This window comes from Ceratotherium simum, chromosome 22 (assembly GCF_057802395.1).
Source record: "Ceratotherium simum simum isolate JZ-2026a chromosome 22, ASM5780239v1, whole genome shotgun sequence".
NCBI lineage: Eukaryota > Metazoa > Chordata > Mammalia > Perissodactyla > Rhinocerotidae > Ceratotherium > Ceratotherium simum.
In genome coordinates this window covers 49,102,002-49,120,996 of record NC_141921.1, presented here as the reverse complement: position 1 = coordinate 49,120,996, position 18,995 = coordinate 49,102,002, and the positions used below count along the sequence as shown (strand labels likewise).

At 56.5% G+C, this 18,995-nt stretch overlaps 1 protein-coding gene across 1 annotated transcript in view; it reads left to right on the top strand.

Moving 5' to 3' along the window:
* The first annotated feature begins 434 nt into the window (after positions 1-434).
* The window catches only part of PRDM16 (PR/SET domain 16), a 231,359-nt gene continuing 212,798 nt past the window's right edge, over positions 435-18,995 (top strand). Inside the window, exons 1-2 of the mRNA XM_087445768.1 lie at positions 435-507; positions 910-1,259. Coding sequence (XP_087301894.1) covers positions 435-507; positions 910-1,259 — 423 coding nt within the window. The remainder of the gene's footprint in view (positions 508-909; positions 1,260-18,995) is intronic.

Genomic DNA, 18,995 nt, shown 5'->3' with positions numbered 1-18,995 from the left:
GCCTGAGCCCCTGTTTTCAATTCTTTTGGGTGGATATGCAGAATGGAGTTGTTTCCTGACTGTCCTTCTTGCTCTTGCTGTCCCTCCCCCGGCCCACGTTTTATCACCTCCTCGGGGCCTCAGGCCACCCTCTGCCATGTGTCCAGGTGGCACTGTCTTGGCACCAACTGTCTCTTAGGATGGACCCCAAAGAAAGGCCCGCACAAGACAGACAAGCTGGGGACCCTTTTGTTCAGTCCCATGACCTTCAGGCCCCTGAGTCCCATATTCATGACCTCAGCAGGCCGCTCTCCTAACCCACCATCAGGTCATCGGGAACTTCCAGGAACCCTCCCCAGCACCTGGCCAGCCCCACCGAGCTGCCCAGAGCGGCCCAGGTGCCTGGGCACATTTCACAGTAACCTGTATTCTAAGTCCTCTCAAGAACTTGGGACATGTCTCTGTCTCCGAAGGCTACTGACGTGAACCAGAATGATTCCAGGACAAATATTTCACCATCAGCCCTGGGTTGGGTGCCAGTGTGACAGCTTCCCCCACTGTCCCCAAACTTGTGGCATGCAGGCAGCTCCTAGGGCAGCTCTCCTAAAGCAGAACAGGCAGACGCATCCTCAGGTCGCTGTGTGGGGCCGGGGAGACTCGGGGAGAACTGTGTGCTGCGGGGTTCTAAACGTCAGTTCCTAAAGGAGGCTGGTGGACTTGCATCCCTGGGCACCTCCAACGTGGAGCGAGGGCTGCTTTGCTCGGGACGGAGCCAAGGTGATGTCTCCCGGGCAGGGGGTGGCGGCAGAGCGTTTTCTGGGCCACTTGGCACCCTCGGCTCCTATTCAGTCCCATGTCCCAGTGGTCCCTGAGGTTCATGCACTGGGGAAGGGCGTGCTACAGAGCTTGACGCTGCATTGTTTCCTTCAGGTGACGGCGACATTGTAAATAATATGTATGAGCCTGACCCGGACCTGCTGGCTGGCGAGAGTGCCGAGGACGAGACCGAGGAGAGCATCATGTCTCCCATCCCCATGGGGCCGCCATCCCCCTTCCCCACCAGCGAGGACTTCACCCCCAAGGAGGGCTCACCGTACGAGGCCCCCGTCTACATTCCTGAGGACATTCCCATCCCTCCAGACTTTGAGCTCCGAGAGTCCTCCATCCCAGGGGCCGGCCTGGGGATCTGGGCCAAGAAGAAGATGGAAATCGGGGAGAGGTTTGGCCCTTACATGGTGGCGCCCCGGGCCGCGTTGAAGGAGGCAGGCTTTGGCTGGGAGGTGAGCATTCTCATGTGAGCGTGATTGATCATGGCCATTTATCTTGTGTTCCATCTATTTATAAAGCCATGTTGAGCAGCCGCTGCCCGAGGCGGGAGGCTGGGTCGGAGAGAGCCGTTCGAATGTCACGTTTCTCAGGCTTATTTTACCCTGCAGCTTGCATGACGCGCCTCGGAAAACACCAGAGGTCCTCGTGGGCGCCCGTCAGCCCCCACAGGCCCGCCTGCTCTCTTCCCGGAAATGTGTCTTTAATGAGCTCATGTCTTAAAACACTCCGTGCTTCCCGTCTGGATCTTAGGTGCTAAGGCTGCAATCTCGGCAGAACAGCGTAGATTAATGGAATGTCCCAGAACAGGAGTCACTACTCCCGGGAAAGCTGCAGATGGGGGCCTAGCTCCTCGGTGAGCAGCGAGGGCAGCTCGTAGAACATGTCTGGTGGCTGTGCTGACCCAGGCAGCCTGTGCACATCAATGTCCAGGGCCTCCCACCCACCCCGCAGGGTCAGCCAGCTCCCCAAGAGGGGACCCCACTGCTCAGACTAGCGGGAATGTAAGTCTCATCCTGCCAGAGAGGAACATCTTGTGGTTTAGATTTCCCTAACCATTTGGGCCTGGCTTGACAGTCCTGGAGCCCATGTATGGTCATAAGGGGGAAACCTGTTAGGGGAGGGGATGCTCATATCCCCAAAGGCGTCCCTTCCTCCAGAGGAGTCCTGCTCAGGCCATGAGGGACACTGGGCCCCAATTTGGGGGGCTTTCATGGTGGTCTCATGAGAACCACAAGTCACACAAAAGCACTCTCCCCGCTGGTGCCGGCCTTTCTGCCGGCCCCACACAGCCAGTTGCTGGTGGTGTTTTTGGCAGGGACCCTGCCTGGGCGGAAAGTGCAGATGCAAACCCAGATTCCTTCTGGGTGCTTCACAGTGCCCAACAGTGCTGGACGGAGGTCAGCTCCAGAAAGGGCGAATGGTCCAAGGAAGGAAGAGGACCCTGTGTGGCCGGGAACCCGTGTCCACTAACGGCAGGGCTCAGGATAGTGAGGGTTGGGGAATCCACCTCTCCCAACCTCTCGGTGGCTCTGGCAGTGTCCCCAAACTGTTCAGTGTTCTCTGTTGAGTGAGGGAAGAATTCAGGTCTGTCTTTGCTCTCTTTCTCTGTCTCCCTCTCTCTCTCTCTCCATCTCTCGAGGCTTTGTGGTTTTTAAACACTGCACTTCATGCCTCAAGCGCTCCCTAGAGATGTGGGATGCACAAGTGCACGCCCTCATCCCAGCCCTTTGGGAGGCTCCAGGCCCCAGCAGCCTTGAGCTTCTTCCCTGGGCCCATCAGCATTTAAAATCCTTTCTGAGGATCTGGAGGAGCCCGGGTGTGTTGATGCGCATGTTGGTGGTGGACCAGGCTGCCCACAGCCTGGCAGAGCTGAGACCATCACTCCCTTCATAAGGAGACAGGGGTGACTGGGCCCCTAAACACTTAGTGCCCCCGACTTTCCAGCAGAAGGTAGAGTGTGGTCTGTGGTGGCACATGGGGTATGGACAGCGGGAGACACAGAAGCTCCCTACCCGAGTGCCAGCTTAAAGCCCCACCCTCTTTAGAGGGCTTTGAAGGTTTAGCTGGGAATTGGGTTGACCAGATGACTGAAGGAACAAGCGCACCAGAATTCACCACAATCCACAATGGTGGAAGCCACAGCTTGGCAAGCTGGGGTGTGTGAGCCGGATGTGCCCCTGCCGTCCCTCAGCAGCAGACTCAGTGTGTGCTGCTCGAGGTCAGGGTCACCTTCAGAACAGACCTGCCAGGGCCCTGGGAGAGAGGTGAGGCAGGAAGTGAGGGCGTCTGGAAGTGCAGCTCTCCTGTGGGCACCTGCACCCTCTTTCCTGGCCCGTAGGGTCTGCCTGTATGGGACCAAGAAGAACACTTTCAGACAGAGTGGCAGGTAAGTGGTTCTGGCCGTGAGGTGGCTGTTTGCAGACTCAGCCTGGCCTGCCCTTCCCTGCCTGGCTGTCCGGGAGAGGATTTGAGGGTATTTGTCTGATGCACTCAGAAAGGTCTGGGCTACTGAGTTAGTTGGTGGCTTCTAGATGTTGGAGAGTGAACACACCTTCCAGGTAGCCGTTGGATGACCTTGAGGTGACTTTGTTCTTGTCCGCTCTGATACAAGTTTCTGTCTGCTCGTTTTTTTCAAGAAATGCTCCCTATCGCAGCTGCTCGGTGCCCGGCCTGGTACAGGCTGTGGCTATTATCTGCCCCTTGCCTGTTGACTTTGTGATATTAGTTATTCTCCGCATACGTGAGGGAACGTTCTCGCTCCACAGCGCGCCTCCCGTCTCTGCAGCCGGCTTTGTTCCGTGGTCTGACCTGACAACCACCTTTCATGCCAGCACTTGGAAATATTTGCCCTCAATCCAACGTCCTCAAATAGTGTTCCAGACGCACCCGACGTTATCTCGTCTGCCCTTGTTTTCCTTGCGAGTTCAGGCACCAGTTACCTGCTCCGTGATCCGTCTTTGGGCTTGTGGCTGAAATCAAAGGGGGTCAGAGCAGTGTTTGCATCCTTGCGAGCGAGAGCCAATGGCAGATTTGGATGGGAGGCCGCTGCCTCCCCTGATGAAGGTGTAGAAGCAGGAGGTGGCCCCCGAACATTCGGGGCGAGCCCGCTTCTGCCTGAACTAAATCATGAGGTTGAGGCAGTCTCTTTGGCTCCTTGGACCTCGTTGGGGACCTTGGGGGCAGAAAACCAATCGTCTCCCCTCGTAAGCAGCCTTACTGGAGTTCCCTGCTCCTGTCCTGAAACAGATTCCTGTTTTCTCTTCGCGCCTTCCTCTAGGATGACGGGCGGCTCGGGAGAGAGAGGGGACCTGTGGGTCCCCTGCAGTTAGGCCTGTCCTTGCTTTGCTCTGTCTGCACACAGGGCCTGAGGTGGGGAGCAGAAAACCCAGGCGCCAGAGCCTGGATCTTTCTGTGGTTCCGGACAGGAGAGGGGCCTCCAGTGAACCCTCGAGTCACTAACACAGGCAGGCGGCCTGGCCACACCACCATCCATCCAAGCTCCTGCACAGATGCTCTCGCTGGGCCTGTAGTGAGCTCGGCCCAGAGCAGGCAGGAGATAAAGCAAAGAGCTAGAAACACTTTCGCGCGTAAGCGTTGCGTTAGCAGGGGAAGCCGGACCAGGCCCAGGACCCTCAGAGGCACGGCCCAAGCACAGCAGGTGAATGCACATAATCTTACGACGGTCCTGAATTTTACGTGTGTGATTGTTCACTCTCATGCTGGTAATTAAATCTTACAAATCAGAATAATGTGATTTTACTACAATTTACATGGTATTCATTTACTGAAAAAGAGCAGGTAACGACATTTTAGCAAAGATGACAAGAGAAGTTAAGGAGGACCCAGTATCATTTCAGACTCCCAGAGGGATGGCCAGAGTGGTCTTGTGGGCAGCTCCAGCTCGGGAGCGCGGGTTCTCCTGTAGGGTCGGGTCTGGGATTCGAGCACACAGAGGGAGAAACCAGTGGGATCCCTGACAGGCACGGGAGGTGACCCTCTGGGGACCGGTTTAAAATCAAGGTTGAATAGGTTATTCTTACCGTCATTTTAGGACACCATGGGAACAATTTTCTTTCTACTCTGAGAACAAAATTCTTGTTCTGGGTCATTCCATTGAAATAAAATCCAGTAGTCTGGCTTCTCTTTCTCTTTTATTAGACACAGTGTCTAACCAACACATGGTTTCTGGGCACGACCCCTCTGGCAAGGGTGCTTCTTTGGCACTCTGGCCGACACAGATGACCCACGACCTCAGGTGCGGGGCCATCCCTGTTTCACGTAGGAATTTTTCTTTAGCAAAATGGGAATGTGGGGGTTGGCCGGTGACTGAACTTCCCCCACCACTGTTCGCTCACTGAGTCCTTCAGCCATCCCTGATCTGACCCAGGAAGGCCCTCCGCTCCCTCCTCCTGTGTGGGCACCAGGAACGCTCAGCGACTCTAAACCTCCCTTCTCCTAGTGCTTGGGGCACCAGGAAGTGAGCACTGGGAAGTGAGTCCCTGTCATTCTGGAAGAAAACAAGCCCGTGTCAGACGTGTCTCCCCACACCCTGGGCCTGGCCTGCTGTGGACAGATGGGAGCGTGGGGGGTGTGGAAACATCCCCATGGGCTCCATCTCAAAGGGAGGTGGTCTGTCCCCCGTGGGGAGGACGCCCCAACTCCCAGCCCCTCCACCCAGACGCAGCCGCCTGCCGAGGCAGCCACCACTCACCCTGCCCAGCATAAATCACCCCTGATTGCATTTTATTGCCCTGGAGTCTGAAAAAACAATGATTTTGATCATTTGTTGAGTAAATTGTGACATTTATCATCGCGCTATTTATTTTGCTAATTAAGAGATGACTGTGAGTGACAGCCCAGAGGGAGATGGTCCGTGGAAGCAGCTCCTCGGAAGTGGCACCTGCACCCGGGGCAGGGCCTGCGGGTCTGGGGCCTGCAGGGCATGGGAACACTGTGCAGGACCCCGGGGAGGCAGAGGAGCAGTTTTCACGCTGAGAGTGTCTGAGTTCTGCTGGGCTCTTGGTTAAGAGTGTGCCTCCCCCAGAAAGTCAGCGTTGCCTGGCCCATAACCGGCACTCGGACATCGTCTGTTGAATAAATGTGTCTGCCTCTGTTTAAGAAGCTGGTGGAAAATGTTACCGTGAATTGATGGGGTTTCAATTATCTGAAGAATTTACTCAAGTGGATTACCTCATCCCTTTGGCTTTAGTTCCTGAATATTAATATATGTGTTTGTTTGTTCAGTCAACAAACAGGCTGTGTCTGGGCCAGGGCCTGTGGGAAGTTCCAGGGTCATAGGAGACACAGCCCCAAGGCCTCAGGCTGCCCTGGTTTTCTCACTACAATTACATGGTCCCTGAGCCTGCTCCTCCAGGGGCCCCGGGGCCCCCTGGGAGGCTTTGGTGCCGGCCAGGACCCGCTGCCTCCCACCACCGACTCCCCAGGGCTACCTGCCTCCAAGGACAGGAGGCGTCGGTCTCCACCCTACCTGGGTTTGGCAGCTTTGGGGACCTGGCTCAGTGAGTGGGTGACGGGTGACTGTGGGGGACACTTCTCATGTGAGTTCCGGCCAGATTTCTGAGCCAGAGGCTCCTGGAGAGAACCTTCGAGGCTCTGGATTAATTCCCAGGCTCCTGGCAGCAGAGGAAGCCCTAAGGAGCCAGCTCTTCCCTCCACACCTGTGTCTTTCCTGCACCGAGAGCACCCCTTAATGAGGAGCTTCAAGCTCCTGCTTGCACGTTCTGAGTGGGTGGTCTGTTATTACAAGGGGCTTGGGTACGGGGGCTGTGGGTGAGGGGGGCAGGACGTCAGAGGCGAGGCTGTCCTTCACCACAGTCATCATGGAGGTGGATTTGATGTTGCTGCAGGAGGTGGACCGACACCCCCTCCGTGTGCCGGGCTGGAGAGCCTGGACCAGCTTTGCTGCGCTCAGAGCTCAGGCTGGAGAGAACATGGCATAGCCGAGCCCCGGCCTCCGTCCTGGGGCAGGATTCCCTGGGCTCTTGAGAATCTGCCTCAATGACGACCAAGCAATAAATCCTGGTCAATCTAGAGAGACACATGTGGTTGACACGTCGCCATAAAGACCTTCGATGCATCTGTGGCCCCTGGAAGTGTGAGCCGCCTTCCCAAGCACCCTGCTTGCTGTATTGACCTCCTGGGGCTGTGGGCTCCTGTCCAGCCTCAAGGGGCACCCACCATGGCCAGGCTCGGCCATTCCCAGGAGATGACCAGGCAGCTTTGCGGGTCCAGGACTCAGGAGGGAAATGCTCATCTTCCAGGAGAATCACAGCAGCTGGTTTGGATCCTCCTCTGCACCCTGGAGATGTCACAGCCATGGGACCTTGAGCACTTGCAGCCCCAGCCAGCCCGGGAGGACTGCTTTTGCAGAGAGGAAAGCCTGACTGGGCAGCCTGCTGGTGCTCCAGGTGACTCCGTGAAGCAAGTTCACCCGGGCTGGGGAGGGGGTGCCAGCCCCGACCCCTGACAGCGTCTGCAAAGTTTGCAGAGAAAGATGTGAAAGTTGGTACTTGAAGGTCAGCACCATTCTTCAGATTTTTCCTGGGTGCCTGAGACCTGAGGGCAGAGCTCTAGATCTGCGAGTCTCCCCGGAACTGCACATTGGAATCTCCCGGAGAGTTAGAAATGCAGATGCCTGGGCCCTGCCCCACGGACGCTAGGCTCAGGCCAGATAGAGGGACCGACCGTCCCTGTTTGCCCAGAACTGTTCTGCTTTAGAACCAAAAGTCCCAACAAACCTACCTGGGCATTAAGTTTCTGAAAGCTCCTAGGAAATTTGAATGTGTAGTTGGGATTGAAACAGCCAATCTAGAAAGAGAAAGAGAGGGGAGAATCCTTCAGACCTCCAGCACCTGCGCCAGGGCTGGGGCGGGCGGGGACGGGAGGAGGGCTGACGGAGCTGAGGTTTTCCAAAAGAACCACCGCCCCCTTTTCCGGCATGTTCAGACCACTGTGGGGTCCAGAGAGGTGCGAGAGGGACGATTCGTGATGGATCACTGGGGGCATTCGGTTACTCAGAAGATGGTGCTGCTGCGTGATTAGCTTGTCCTGGGAGTTACCCCAGTGGCCCCTGTGCCATGTCCGTGCCCCGTGCCACACACACACACACTGGCTGCCCTCTCTTCCATGCACACCCCTGTGCAAGGGTCACGCTTCAGCCTCTTCTGTGCATCCTTCACCCGAGAGCCAACAGTCGTGTGCTCTTGCTGGAGTGCCCAGGGGACAGGGAGGGCACCTTGCTCGTTTTTATTTAACTCTTAGACCGTCCTATTATGTTTAATTCTTGTAATTCTGACACTGGAGGAAAGCGCTGCAGCCGCCGTGGGTGCTGGGGAAGGGAGGCCAGGGCCCCTCTAGACTGTAAGGCTCGGTCTGTGGTTTCCTACTGCTCTGAGAGCCGCGCGGGTCAAGGCTTCATGCTCTCAGTCCCAGATCTTGGATGTGCACGCGGAACCATCCCGCCAGCATCCCGCCCCCACAGGACTGGAGTCTTAGGATCTCTCTCTGCTTTGCCCTCCTCTGCCCGGCCAGCTGATTCATCCCCGTCACTGCTCCACTCTCCGTCTGGGTCGCCTGGAGTTTTATTTTTGGCCTAGAAACATCGCGGGGTTTTTTTTCCCCTAATGATTTTCTAAATGCGTCTAGGAGGCATAACAGACATTCAGAAAGTGCCCCAAGTCCTAAGTGCGTGGCTCAGTGGACGTTCACACTCCGTGGAAAAAATGCCTGGGCGATAATGTGTCTGGGGACCTCTTCCCAGGCCATCAAATAGGAATCCGGGTTTGAGGAGAGAAGCTGTCCTGCGGGAGCAGAACCCGGTTGGAGGCGGCCTGGGTGTGCGTGGACAGAGGGTCTGGTGATGGAGAAGCCCACAGCCATCTCGTTTCTCCGGGCACCACTCAGCACAGTGAAGGACGACATTGCAAACCCTCTCCCATCCCTCCCAGGCACCGTGACATCAGGTCCAGACGTTTTTAGCCCAAGAATGCCATGAGTCCTACACTATCTTAGGCCCAGCTCCGAGGCGGGTATATAAGGAATTTTAGAAAAAAGGAGAGAGAGAATGACTAAGAATACCTCCCTGATGGTTCTCCTTCATTTCCTTAAGGGGTAATAACTCAGCCGCAATCCAGCAGAGGGTACTTTCTTTAAATAGAGCATTCTGATTCACAAGCGAAAAAGGAAATAAATATTTTCTTTTCATATTCGAGAGACGTCCATGAATACCAACTTCTTAAATGGTATTCTACACTCTGCATCACACACACACATGCACACGCACACACACACACATACGTGCACACACACACATACACCAGTGACAACCAGACCCGCCCTTACCCTGGAATGGGTTGCTTGTGAACCAGAGATGTGGAAAACAGCGTCGGGCTGTCAGAAGGAGGACGAGCAGGAGGGAGGATGGCTTCTCCTCGGGGTGGCGGCTCAGCCTTCCCCTGGGGCTCCGGCTCAGCCCTTCGGCTGGCTCCCCAAGGCTGCCTGCGAGAACAGGGCACTCTGTCGCCTCTCCTCTTCCCTTCCTCCTTTCTCTCTTTTTCTTTAAGGAAAATAGGATTTACACCTTAAGGAAATATAACAAAGATACCCGGTGTCTCTGTGCTGGGCAGGACTGGCAGGGCCAGGGTCAGGGCAGGCTGGCCTGGCCACTGCTCTGCAGCCAAGGAGTACGGACAGGAGGAAAGGCCTGGCATTAACTGGGCACCTACTGTGTGCTGACATTAGCTGAACACCTACTGTGTGCCCCACACAGTACATGTGTGGCTCTTTCTACCCCGTGGTCCTCATTCTGCCTTTGTAAATGGGTCCCCCGCCCCAGCCCCGTGAACGCAGTAGGGCCTGGCAGGGCATTAGTGCTCGCCCCTTGGGTGCTGTTTATGACACAGAATTCTCCAGACCCCAGAGAGAGCCATCAGCCTTGCTGAAGTTGGGATTTTGCAGGGGCCCTGCTGGGGGAGAGATGGGTTCAGGCAGGAACCACGCAGACCCCTGGCCCAGGCGGTCAGCCTGGAAGGCGCAAAGTCAAGACCCCCCCGCCCCAAGTCCAAAGGGGAATCTTTTCCACTTGCTCGCCTTGGCCTAGGGTCCCATGGAGCTGCCCTTGGCACATTCAAAATGCAGATTCAGGGCCCTTCCCTTACCTACTAGATTAGAATTTCTGGGGGGAGGAATCTGCATTCTGATTTCAGAGGAAGGCTGGGCACTGGGAAGACTCGGCTCTGGGGTGGAAGCTTACCTTCAATTTCCCTGCCCACGCCACCAGACCCCCCATCCCCTCCCCCGGGAGCCCAGAGACATTTTTCTACATGTGTGACCCACAGGGAGCAACAGGGCCTTTCTTAACACAGACTTTGTCAGGGGCAGGTGGAGAGAGCTGAAAGTATGGGGTGGGGGGCAACCGAGAGGGCTGTCCCCATGGGGAGGGGAGAAAGGGGGAGCTGAGGGTGCCAAGAGTAGCCTGGCCACCCCACTGTCGTCCTGCTGGAGTTCTGGGTGCAGGTGACGCTGGGCAAAGGGCTCCTGAGGGCTCTCATCCCCCACCCCATGCAGCTGGCCATCAGTACTGCTGTCCTCGGGCGGGTAGCCCCTGGAGACTGACCAGTCATGTCACCACTTCCCTGAGGCTGGCGGTGATGGCCAAGGTCGGGGGGGCATCCCAGGCACCGATTGTCATGCCTGGAAACCACTTAGAGCATCACCATCTCTCCCCCTTGAGTCCCAGAGAGGGAGGGGGTCACACAGCGTTGCATGGTAGGTTGACACAGGGGGAGCGACCAGACTCAGGACTCCCAAGCAGCAGCTTTCCACCATGTGCCCCTGCAGTCCATGCAGCCACCACTTGCTGAGAGTAGGGACTGAGCTGGCCCCACTGTCCCCCGTGTCCCCTGGGCACTCCACCCTCCACCGACACGTCCTGTGTGGGCGGTGGCCTGGCGCTCAGCTCCTCCAGGGGAACGGGGATGAGTAAGGCGTGGAGTGACACGGACGTAGAACTCGGCCTCCTCCGTCTGCACCCTCACTGCCGTCCCAGCAAGGCTGGCTCTCCTGTAGCCTGCGCTGCTGGCTGGCCAGCCGGCTCTGGGCTGACCCCGCCTACCAGAGGCAGGAAGCCAGCGGTGGGGACCCACCTGCTGAGACTGAAGCATCCGCAGGATTGGTCATTTACAGAGAAATATTTCTATTTAGAGTACTTTCCCAGCAGTGAGCCTTGCAGGGAGCAGAATGGCTCCTCCTGAGGGCGGGCAGCTACTGGCCAGGCGGTTCCCTGGGGACCCCAGCATGGCCTTGGCCATCCCGTCGTCCAGCCCTCCTGTGGGCCTCCATCCCGCTGGGTCGGATGAGAGTCCCAGCGTCGCAGGCCATAAAAGGTCTCGCTGGGTCATGAGACAAGGGCGCGAATCTCCAGGCCAGGCCTCGCCTGCTTATCAGAGCTTCTCTCGAGTTGGAAATTTTTGTGGGCTGGTCACCCCCGGGTTAGGAATGTGTTCTCAGTGTGTCACAGGCCACCTCGGCCTCAGCCAGAAACGGTGACGCAGCCGCTCACAGGCCCGCTGAGGGGCAGTGGCCACGGGAGGGTCTCCCTGCACGCAGCTCTCTCCTGCTCTGCACGGGGCTGGCCCAGGGCACCGTGCGCTCTCTCGGGGCCCGCCGGGCACTGAGATGTGGCTGGGTTTGCTCTGATCAAGGGGCCGGGTCAGCCCAGGGCAGCCTTTCCAGAAGAAGGGAGGTTAACCTGGGCGCGGCAGAGGCCCTGCGGGAATGGCTGAAAGCTGCATCCTTGCACACCACCGCAGGCGTGCTCCACGTGGCCCCCACCCTGCCTTCACGTCGTTTAGAACATAGTGAGTGAAATGGCCTGAAAGTGACTTTTTGAATCAGTCGACAGGACGCACGTTGGTGTATCTGGTGGTGTCTCTTCCTCTGAAAAGGAAGATGCTAAGACAAGGATGGTCAAATCTTGCCGTCACCGGTGCCCGAGCGTCGGTCCCCGCTCACCTGTGTGCCCAGCCTGTGGACAGGATGGCATCCGGCCCAGGCCGCCTGTGACGTGTACAGCTGTGTTTCCCGAGGAGTTGGCTCGAAGAGTGGTGCTGGCCTCCATCGGTGGCCCCGGGGGCGTTTGTGGGTGCAGCATTGTCCTTCTGTCCCCCTGTGCCCCCGCCTGGCCGGCCAGCCAGGGCAGGACAGGGATTACCAGCCCCGAGCGGGGCTGCGGGAACCACCTTTGTCGGCTTTCAGACTGCGTTTCTCCTTCTGGGCTAATGCCCAGTTTAATTGCACATCCCATTGTGTCATCCCCGTTCAATCATGTTCAAAAATACCTACATCCACTCCTTTCCCATTTAGATCTTTCTAAAGTCCATTCTGGCTTATCAGCACAGTCATTTCACGAGCAGAGCTAAGATTTCTGCCATTTAGGCCCGAGGCATTGTCTGTCCCTGCGGCAGCTGAGATAAACCCTCACCCAGAACAAAGTCGCAATGACCTTTTACAAGTAGAGCGGCCTTGTTTCCCTCTAGACTAATTTATCAGCCTTCCTTTCAGCTGGCGCTCAGCGGAGGCCTGAAACAGTGCTGCCAGGAGCGGGGGTGGACAGGGGATTAGGAGGCCTGGCTGGTTCCTCGTTTTCCACGCGCGCCTTGGAGTCCACGGGATGGAAGCTGTAAGTGGCCCTGGGAAGTGAAGGGGCTCACCCAGAAGGCACAGCCAGGTGTTCACCAAAGACGGTGGGGGCCTGCAGGTGGCCGAGCCCTCTCCTGGCCTCCTTCAGGGCCAAAATGAAACCTTCTGTGCAAAAGGTGAGGCAGACTGGAAATGAATACAAACACTGAGGTAATGAAATGGCCTACAGGCCCCAGGAGGGCCTCTGTGATCCAGGAGTGCAGCTCACAACTTTGCCCTACGGAGCCCCCGGCCAGCTCGGTCCTTCCCTCCTGCGCCATCCTAGAACCAGCATCCCTCAGCAGGGAGCAAGGAGGAGAAGCCGCTCCTGGGCCAGACCTCATGCAAGTCAGTGCAAGAGCACATTTCTAGAAGGTTCCACTGGCCTTGGCTACCAGAGCTTGGTCCACACGGGAACTCCCACAGAGTGGACATTTAGTGAGCCTCACATGCGGGAGGAAGCACTGGGGGCGGAGAAGCACGTGAGTGGCCCCAGCCCAGGTGTGCCACTTCTTTTGGCCAGGTGAACTAGCTGAGCCCGGGGGGCACTCCAGGGCCCACCGATTGAGCAGGGAGCCAGAAGACACTCCCCTGTTGGCCCTCCATGGCTGCCCATGCTGCCACCACCCTGTGCTGTGCTCTCTGGGGACCTTGTCTCAAGTCTGAGCTTTCAAAGGTGACTCTAACCCTCGGGGGATTCGGTGCTCACCCTGTGTCCTCTCTCTCTCCTCCTGGGAATTTTGGAAGTCCCAGGCTCAGCTGGGGAATGAGATCTCACATCTCCTTGGCACACACAGTAGACCCCGGGATGTCAGACTGCCCCCGAATTAAAGATGGAGCCATCTCGAGTTTATCTCTTCACCGAGGCTGATGGCTCACCTCTGTCTTTCCAGCAGGGAGACCCCACAGTGACCACTGCCCAGGCTCTGAGGGGTCCCTTTGTTGCCCAACCGCACAACCAGACGCCCCCAGGGGGGCTTATTCTCAGGGAAAGTGAACCGGGCCTGCTCTTTACAGCACCTGAGTTGGGGCCTTGGGAGGAGGGCGGGGGGCCTGGCCCACCCTGAACCCCCTGAAGCCCTTCATCATGGGCTTCCCTTTGAACTGAAGGTAAATTAAGAGGAGACCTTGGAGGTGTCTGTGGGATCTGAAGAGCTAGCTTGGGTCTCCCTGACATTCTCCCTGAAGACGCGGCCTGCAGGCTCTTGTAGAGACTTTCAGTCCTGACCCAGTGGTGGAGAGGAAGGAGCAGGAGATGAGCGAGGGCTGAGGTAGAGCGAGGGAAGAGGAGGACGACGGCGGCCGGCGGGGACTAAAAGCTGTAGGTCCGCGGTCCCACCCCAAGCCCAAGTGACGACTCCCGGAAGGCAGCCGCCCTGAGTGACTGTGTCTCTCTGGTAGCTGCGAGCCGTGGGGCTCTGCCCCTCAGGGGGCATAAACCACATTGCCTTCGTTTGAGGAGGAGGGGGATGGAAAAGGGGTCTGTTTTGCATTTTGATGCAAGTCTTCAAACTCCATTAATATTATCATAGGAGCTGCCGTGCTGAAAAAAATATATCTTTCCCTTGTCTGTAACATTCGCATCGTCGTGGGGGACTCCCTTCACTGAGCCAGCCTGAAAGCTGGTGCCGGGACGGAGGACGTGCAGAGCCAGCGGTTGAGAGGCAGAGTCTGCAGTCTGCTCAGAATTGGCCTCGGAGCTCAGGAGTTCAGCCCAACCCGGGGCCCGGCCTTTGCCCTCCGCCCTCTTGGGGGGACTCGGTGGCTGGCTAAGCTCCCAGGCCTCAGCACCTCCTGCTCTCCTGTGAGTCAGGCGGCCCTTGGGGAAGAGTCCCTGACGAGGTCTGGACTCTACTGGTGGTGGTCAGGGGCTTCTAGTCAACAGTGAGGACACGGGATAGCCGCTCGGAGCAGCTGACTCTAGAAAATCCTCGCAGGACCTGAGGTTGGTGGTCTCTGCTCGTTGCCTGACTCCCTGGCGTCAACTACAGACCTACAGTCAGACAATGAGCCGCATTCCACAGCCCAGCCCTTTTGGAAATGTGAGGCTTTCCTTGAAAGCTGTGGCCCATTCACAGCCTGAAAGACAAGACCAGAATCCTCGACTCTTTGGAGTCTGTCTGTCTTGGATTGAGTCTTTTGTTCAATCCTACTTGGAATTTAAAATACATTACAGATAGGGTGACTCAAAACAGTGGCCAGTCAGACCCAGGGGGCCACTGACACGGGGCTCCTGCTCCCCATCCCAAGGCTACACGTTTGGTACAGCCTTTTGCAGCACCCTGGGTTGGTCCTCTGCCACACATGGTGGTGGCAAATCTTTAGCTGGAGCAGACTAGGATCAAGAATGCCCTGCTCCCACGGCGGCATCTCCCACCCCCTTTTGCATCCACCCTTAATGGGTGGCTTCCTGGATACAATGAGCTGATGCACTAATGACAGAGGGTTCCTCGCCTCTGCGGGGCCTGGACCTGAGCCGTCAAGCACAGATCCGGCTCCTGGGGCTTCCTCACTTTGCAGTGTCTGTTGCATCCCTCACGCGGGGAGACGCTGGGAGAATCTGGAAGACTTGGGGGATGCTGAGAAGTCTGCCCTGCTGGTTCCCTGGCACCATGGGGGTCAGGGTTCAGTTCTTGGATCCTTGATCTTAAAGTGCCTTCAAAGTCCTAGGAGAGCAAAGACCTACTTCGTGGGGCCTTCCGCACATGGATTATCAGGACTGCGTACCGCCCATTAACGCTGAGTAGACAAGGGACAGATGGCCGTTTGAGTCTTCTTTTGTTTGTTCCTTTTAAGCATCAGAGAGTTTTATGAGGTTTTCTAAGATGCAGCTTACAGGTTGTTAAGATGTTCATGTCACAGAGGTGGGGATGGGGTGCTGAGGGAGAGGAAGACAGCTTGGGCTCGTGAAATTTGGCTGAGCCCTGAGCTAGATGTCCCCATCTGTGGGCCTTGGTTTCCCCACTTATTAAGCAAGGGGATTGAAACGAAGTGTCCCGAAGTCACCTCCCACCCCTAGCCCGACATTTGAACCTTCCGATCTCTAAGAGGTGGGGAAATGGAGGCCGGGGAGACGGAGTCTCTCTGATGGAATCTGGACTCTTGGGTGGTGCCTCCCCGAGCACTCGGCCGAGGTCTCGCCCACAGAGCTGTGTTCTCCTAGACGGCATTCTCGTCGATGAGTTAACTGTCCCTGAGGTCGCCGAGATACAGTGAAGCAAATGCACACCGGCCCCCATTGGCTTCCTCCCGACTGATGCGTGAAAGCCGCTCCCCGAGCAGTGTTCCTTGTTTGTCGCCGGGGTTTCTCCAGGGACTCACATGGATGCGGGAGCGCCTCAGGCCTGCAGGGTTAACCCTCTGACGGTTCCACCCAACTCCCCAGACACTGGATTCAGTGAAGGATGAGGCACTTCGAGAAAATGGCATTGCTGCCAAACAGTCTTGGTGAGTTCTTATTCTACAGCGGTTTTCAAATCGACTGATTTAAGGGAAAAAAAAATCGGTTGAATGGATAATGAAAAGTATTGGAATTCAGCACACACGACAGTAAGGAAGACGGCTCCTGCTCCTGAAGTTCTGACCCTGCACTGGCTCCCAGGGCACTGGACTAGAGGCCTGTGGGTCGGCCACAGACGTTTATTCTCTCACAGTCTAGGGGCCACTCTCCCTCCAGAGCCTCTGCCGCATGACCTGTCCCAGGCCTCTCTCCAGACTTCGGGGTTGGCTAGAAATCTTTGTCTTGTAGGCATATCACACTAGCATTTCTGCCTCCATCTTCATGTGGTACTCTCCTTGTGTGCACATTGTGTCTCTTTCTGTAAAGACACCAGTCATACTGGATTTGTCACCTGGTAGGACCTCATCTTAACTAATTACATTGCAACGACCATATTCTACATAAGGTCACATTCTGAGGTCCTAGGGGATAGGATTTCAACCTTTGAATTTGGGGGGAGACAATTCAACCCATAACAGACCCCTTAGAGATCAAATACCTGGGCCGGGTCATTCCCAGGTACCGTAGGTGGAAGAAGACAGTGCTGGTGCACACCTGGTCCTGGGTGTCCCTGAATGGAATGCTGGTGCCCAAGACCTCCTGGCCAGGTCTCCTCCTGGGACACCAAGAGGAGCCCTGCCTGGCCTGGGAGGGGGGGAGTAGAGACCCAGGGAGGATTTTGTTAGCGGCAGCCATGCTAACCCATCTTAACAGTGAGAAACTTTTCAGGGTTAGCATTTTTAGCCAATTCCCACATTCTCCATTTGAAGATAATAGCAGTGAAATAAACATCGGAATTGGCTTGGCCGCTCACAGACACCCCCCTTCATCCTCTGCACACGCTGCTCCTGTCTGCACACACGTGTGTGTGTATGCATGTGTGAGCGCACGCACGCGGTGAACCTGCAACAGAAAACAACTCCATTGAGTGTCGATTCCACTTGCTCCCTGCAGGCCTTTGACACCTTTTTTTCAAGCAGAAGAAATTGGTTTTGGGGTGAAACAATATAGTGTCAACACTTTCAAGGGAAGTGGTCGCAGGGCCAAAGCAGTTAAAGATTCCACACCGACCACCACGGCTCCAGGCAGCTGGGTCGAGAGGAAAACTGACAGGACAGACCCTCCGCTTCCAGCCGCCACCAGGAGCATCTGGATGCCCCGGGAACCACCCATCCCAGGAGGAATCGGACTGCTCCCCTTCAGATCCAGTGTGTGGGTGAGGTTTGGGGGCGTCAAAGGCCGTGCTGCCTCTTTCTCTCTCATTTGTAAGTTTTCTGTGAGTGGGGTGCCAGCTCTGGAAGGATGTGGACCAGCCATCTTCACTCTGCCCAACCCAGGTCGGCTGACCCCGGCATCGGGGGGCACGCTCCCCTGAAGGCCCTCGGGAGTCCAGCTCAAGAGGAAAGGGTTAAAATGGGCAAGGGGCAGGCGGGGAGTGGAGAGGGACAGAAGGCCCAGCGGTTGGCTAATTGGACAACGGACCGGCGTGGGGGGAGGCTGTGCGCCCAGACAATGTCCCCCGAGCTGGGAGCTGGGAAGGCCCGGCGGGATTGTTATCGAATTAGTTGAAGTCAGAACCCCCCTGAATGAAGTAAAGAAGGAAAGGGGAAGTGAAGGCCCCATTCACTGCCCATGAAAAGGCCCCGCTTCCTTTCTCGGGGAGGGGGAGGCAGGCTCACTTTTGTTTGGCTGGGGGCGGGGGTGGCTCTTGGAGGATATACTTACCTACAGCCAGTGACAGGAGGGGGACGGGAAAATGGGGCACTGAAGATAATCCCCGGTGCCACAGTGGAACGACAGTGGACACGATCACCGAGCACGCACTAGGAGCACTCCCCAGAGCTCCTCCCCGCTCCGCTCACACTTCCCTGGAGACTGACCCCAACCGTGGGCTGTGTCACCCCCTTCATCAGACCTTGCTGGCCAAGGAGGCCTGACCCCCAGTCTTCTGTCAGGTCATTCAATTAATCTGTCTCCACCTAAAATTTGGAAATTTAATATGTGCTTATGTGGTCAATTGTGAATAAAAGAAATATATCGTGATGGTTGAACTACAGAATGATATTATTGGAAATAGCAATAACACCCATAAAATACAGAAATGGATCAGCCAGAAAGGATCTTTATCTGACTAGCCAAAAAAAAAAAAAAAACAAAAAATAGGGAAAATACAGGTTACGTAAAAAATAAATACTTCACAAACTGCTAAGCTCAGTCAATATTTGTTGGATTCATACATTAATTAATTTTCCAGATGAGATTTTCCTAATCCATTTTTTAAAGAAAACAAGGATTAAGCGTGAGGCAGAATCTGATTATTAGGCTGGCCTGCAGGAGATGAAAGGAGTGTGGTGTGTGAGGTGTGGGGCCGGGGCCCAGCTTCACTGTTCAAAGTCCACCCCCAGGGCGGGCGCCGGCGGCCCTCACCCACGTCCCACCCTCGGGGTGCGCACAGCTCGTGCTGGATTCAGCCGCTGGACTCTCCAGATCCGAATGGCCCTCGCGTGGGGATCTGAATGCCACAGGGATTCAAAGGCCGTGACTCCAGACCTTCGCAGGGGGCAGCAGCAGGGCACACGCCCCATCACCCCCAGCCGGTCCAGCTCTGCCCTCACGAGCTGTTTAGTGGTAGTTGAGTCCTGAGTCGGGGTGGGTTAAGAGCGCCCCACCTCGTCCCTGTTGCTGATGGCCCCAAGTGGCACTGTGGTCCCGGTTTAGCTAGCACGGGCCCTTGTCAGGCTCACAGAGCTGGCGCGTCATTCTGTTTCGAGAGCCCCCTGACCCACATTGACCTGGGCCTGGCATGCGCCTCTCCTATGAGTGACCCCACGGGGCTGTCATGAGAATGTGAGGAGTTCTCGGTGTGTAAACCGCCCGGTGAGTGAGCATTCTAGGATAGAAACGGGCTTTGCTGGCACTGTGGTTTTGTTTCAGGGTGTCACCAGGGAGTCTGGCTCTGCAGTGCTCACTGGGGGCCGCATGTGCCTCCTGT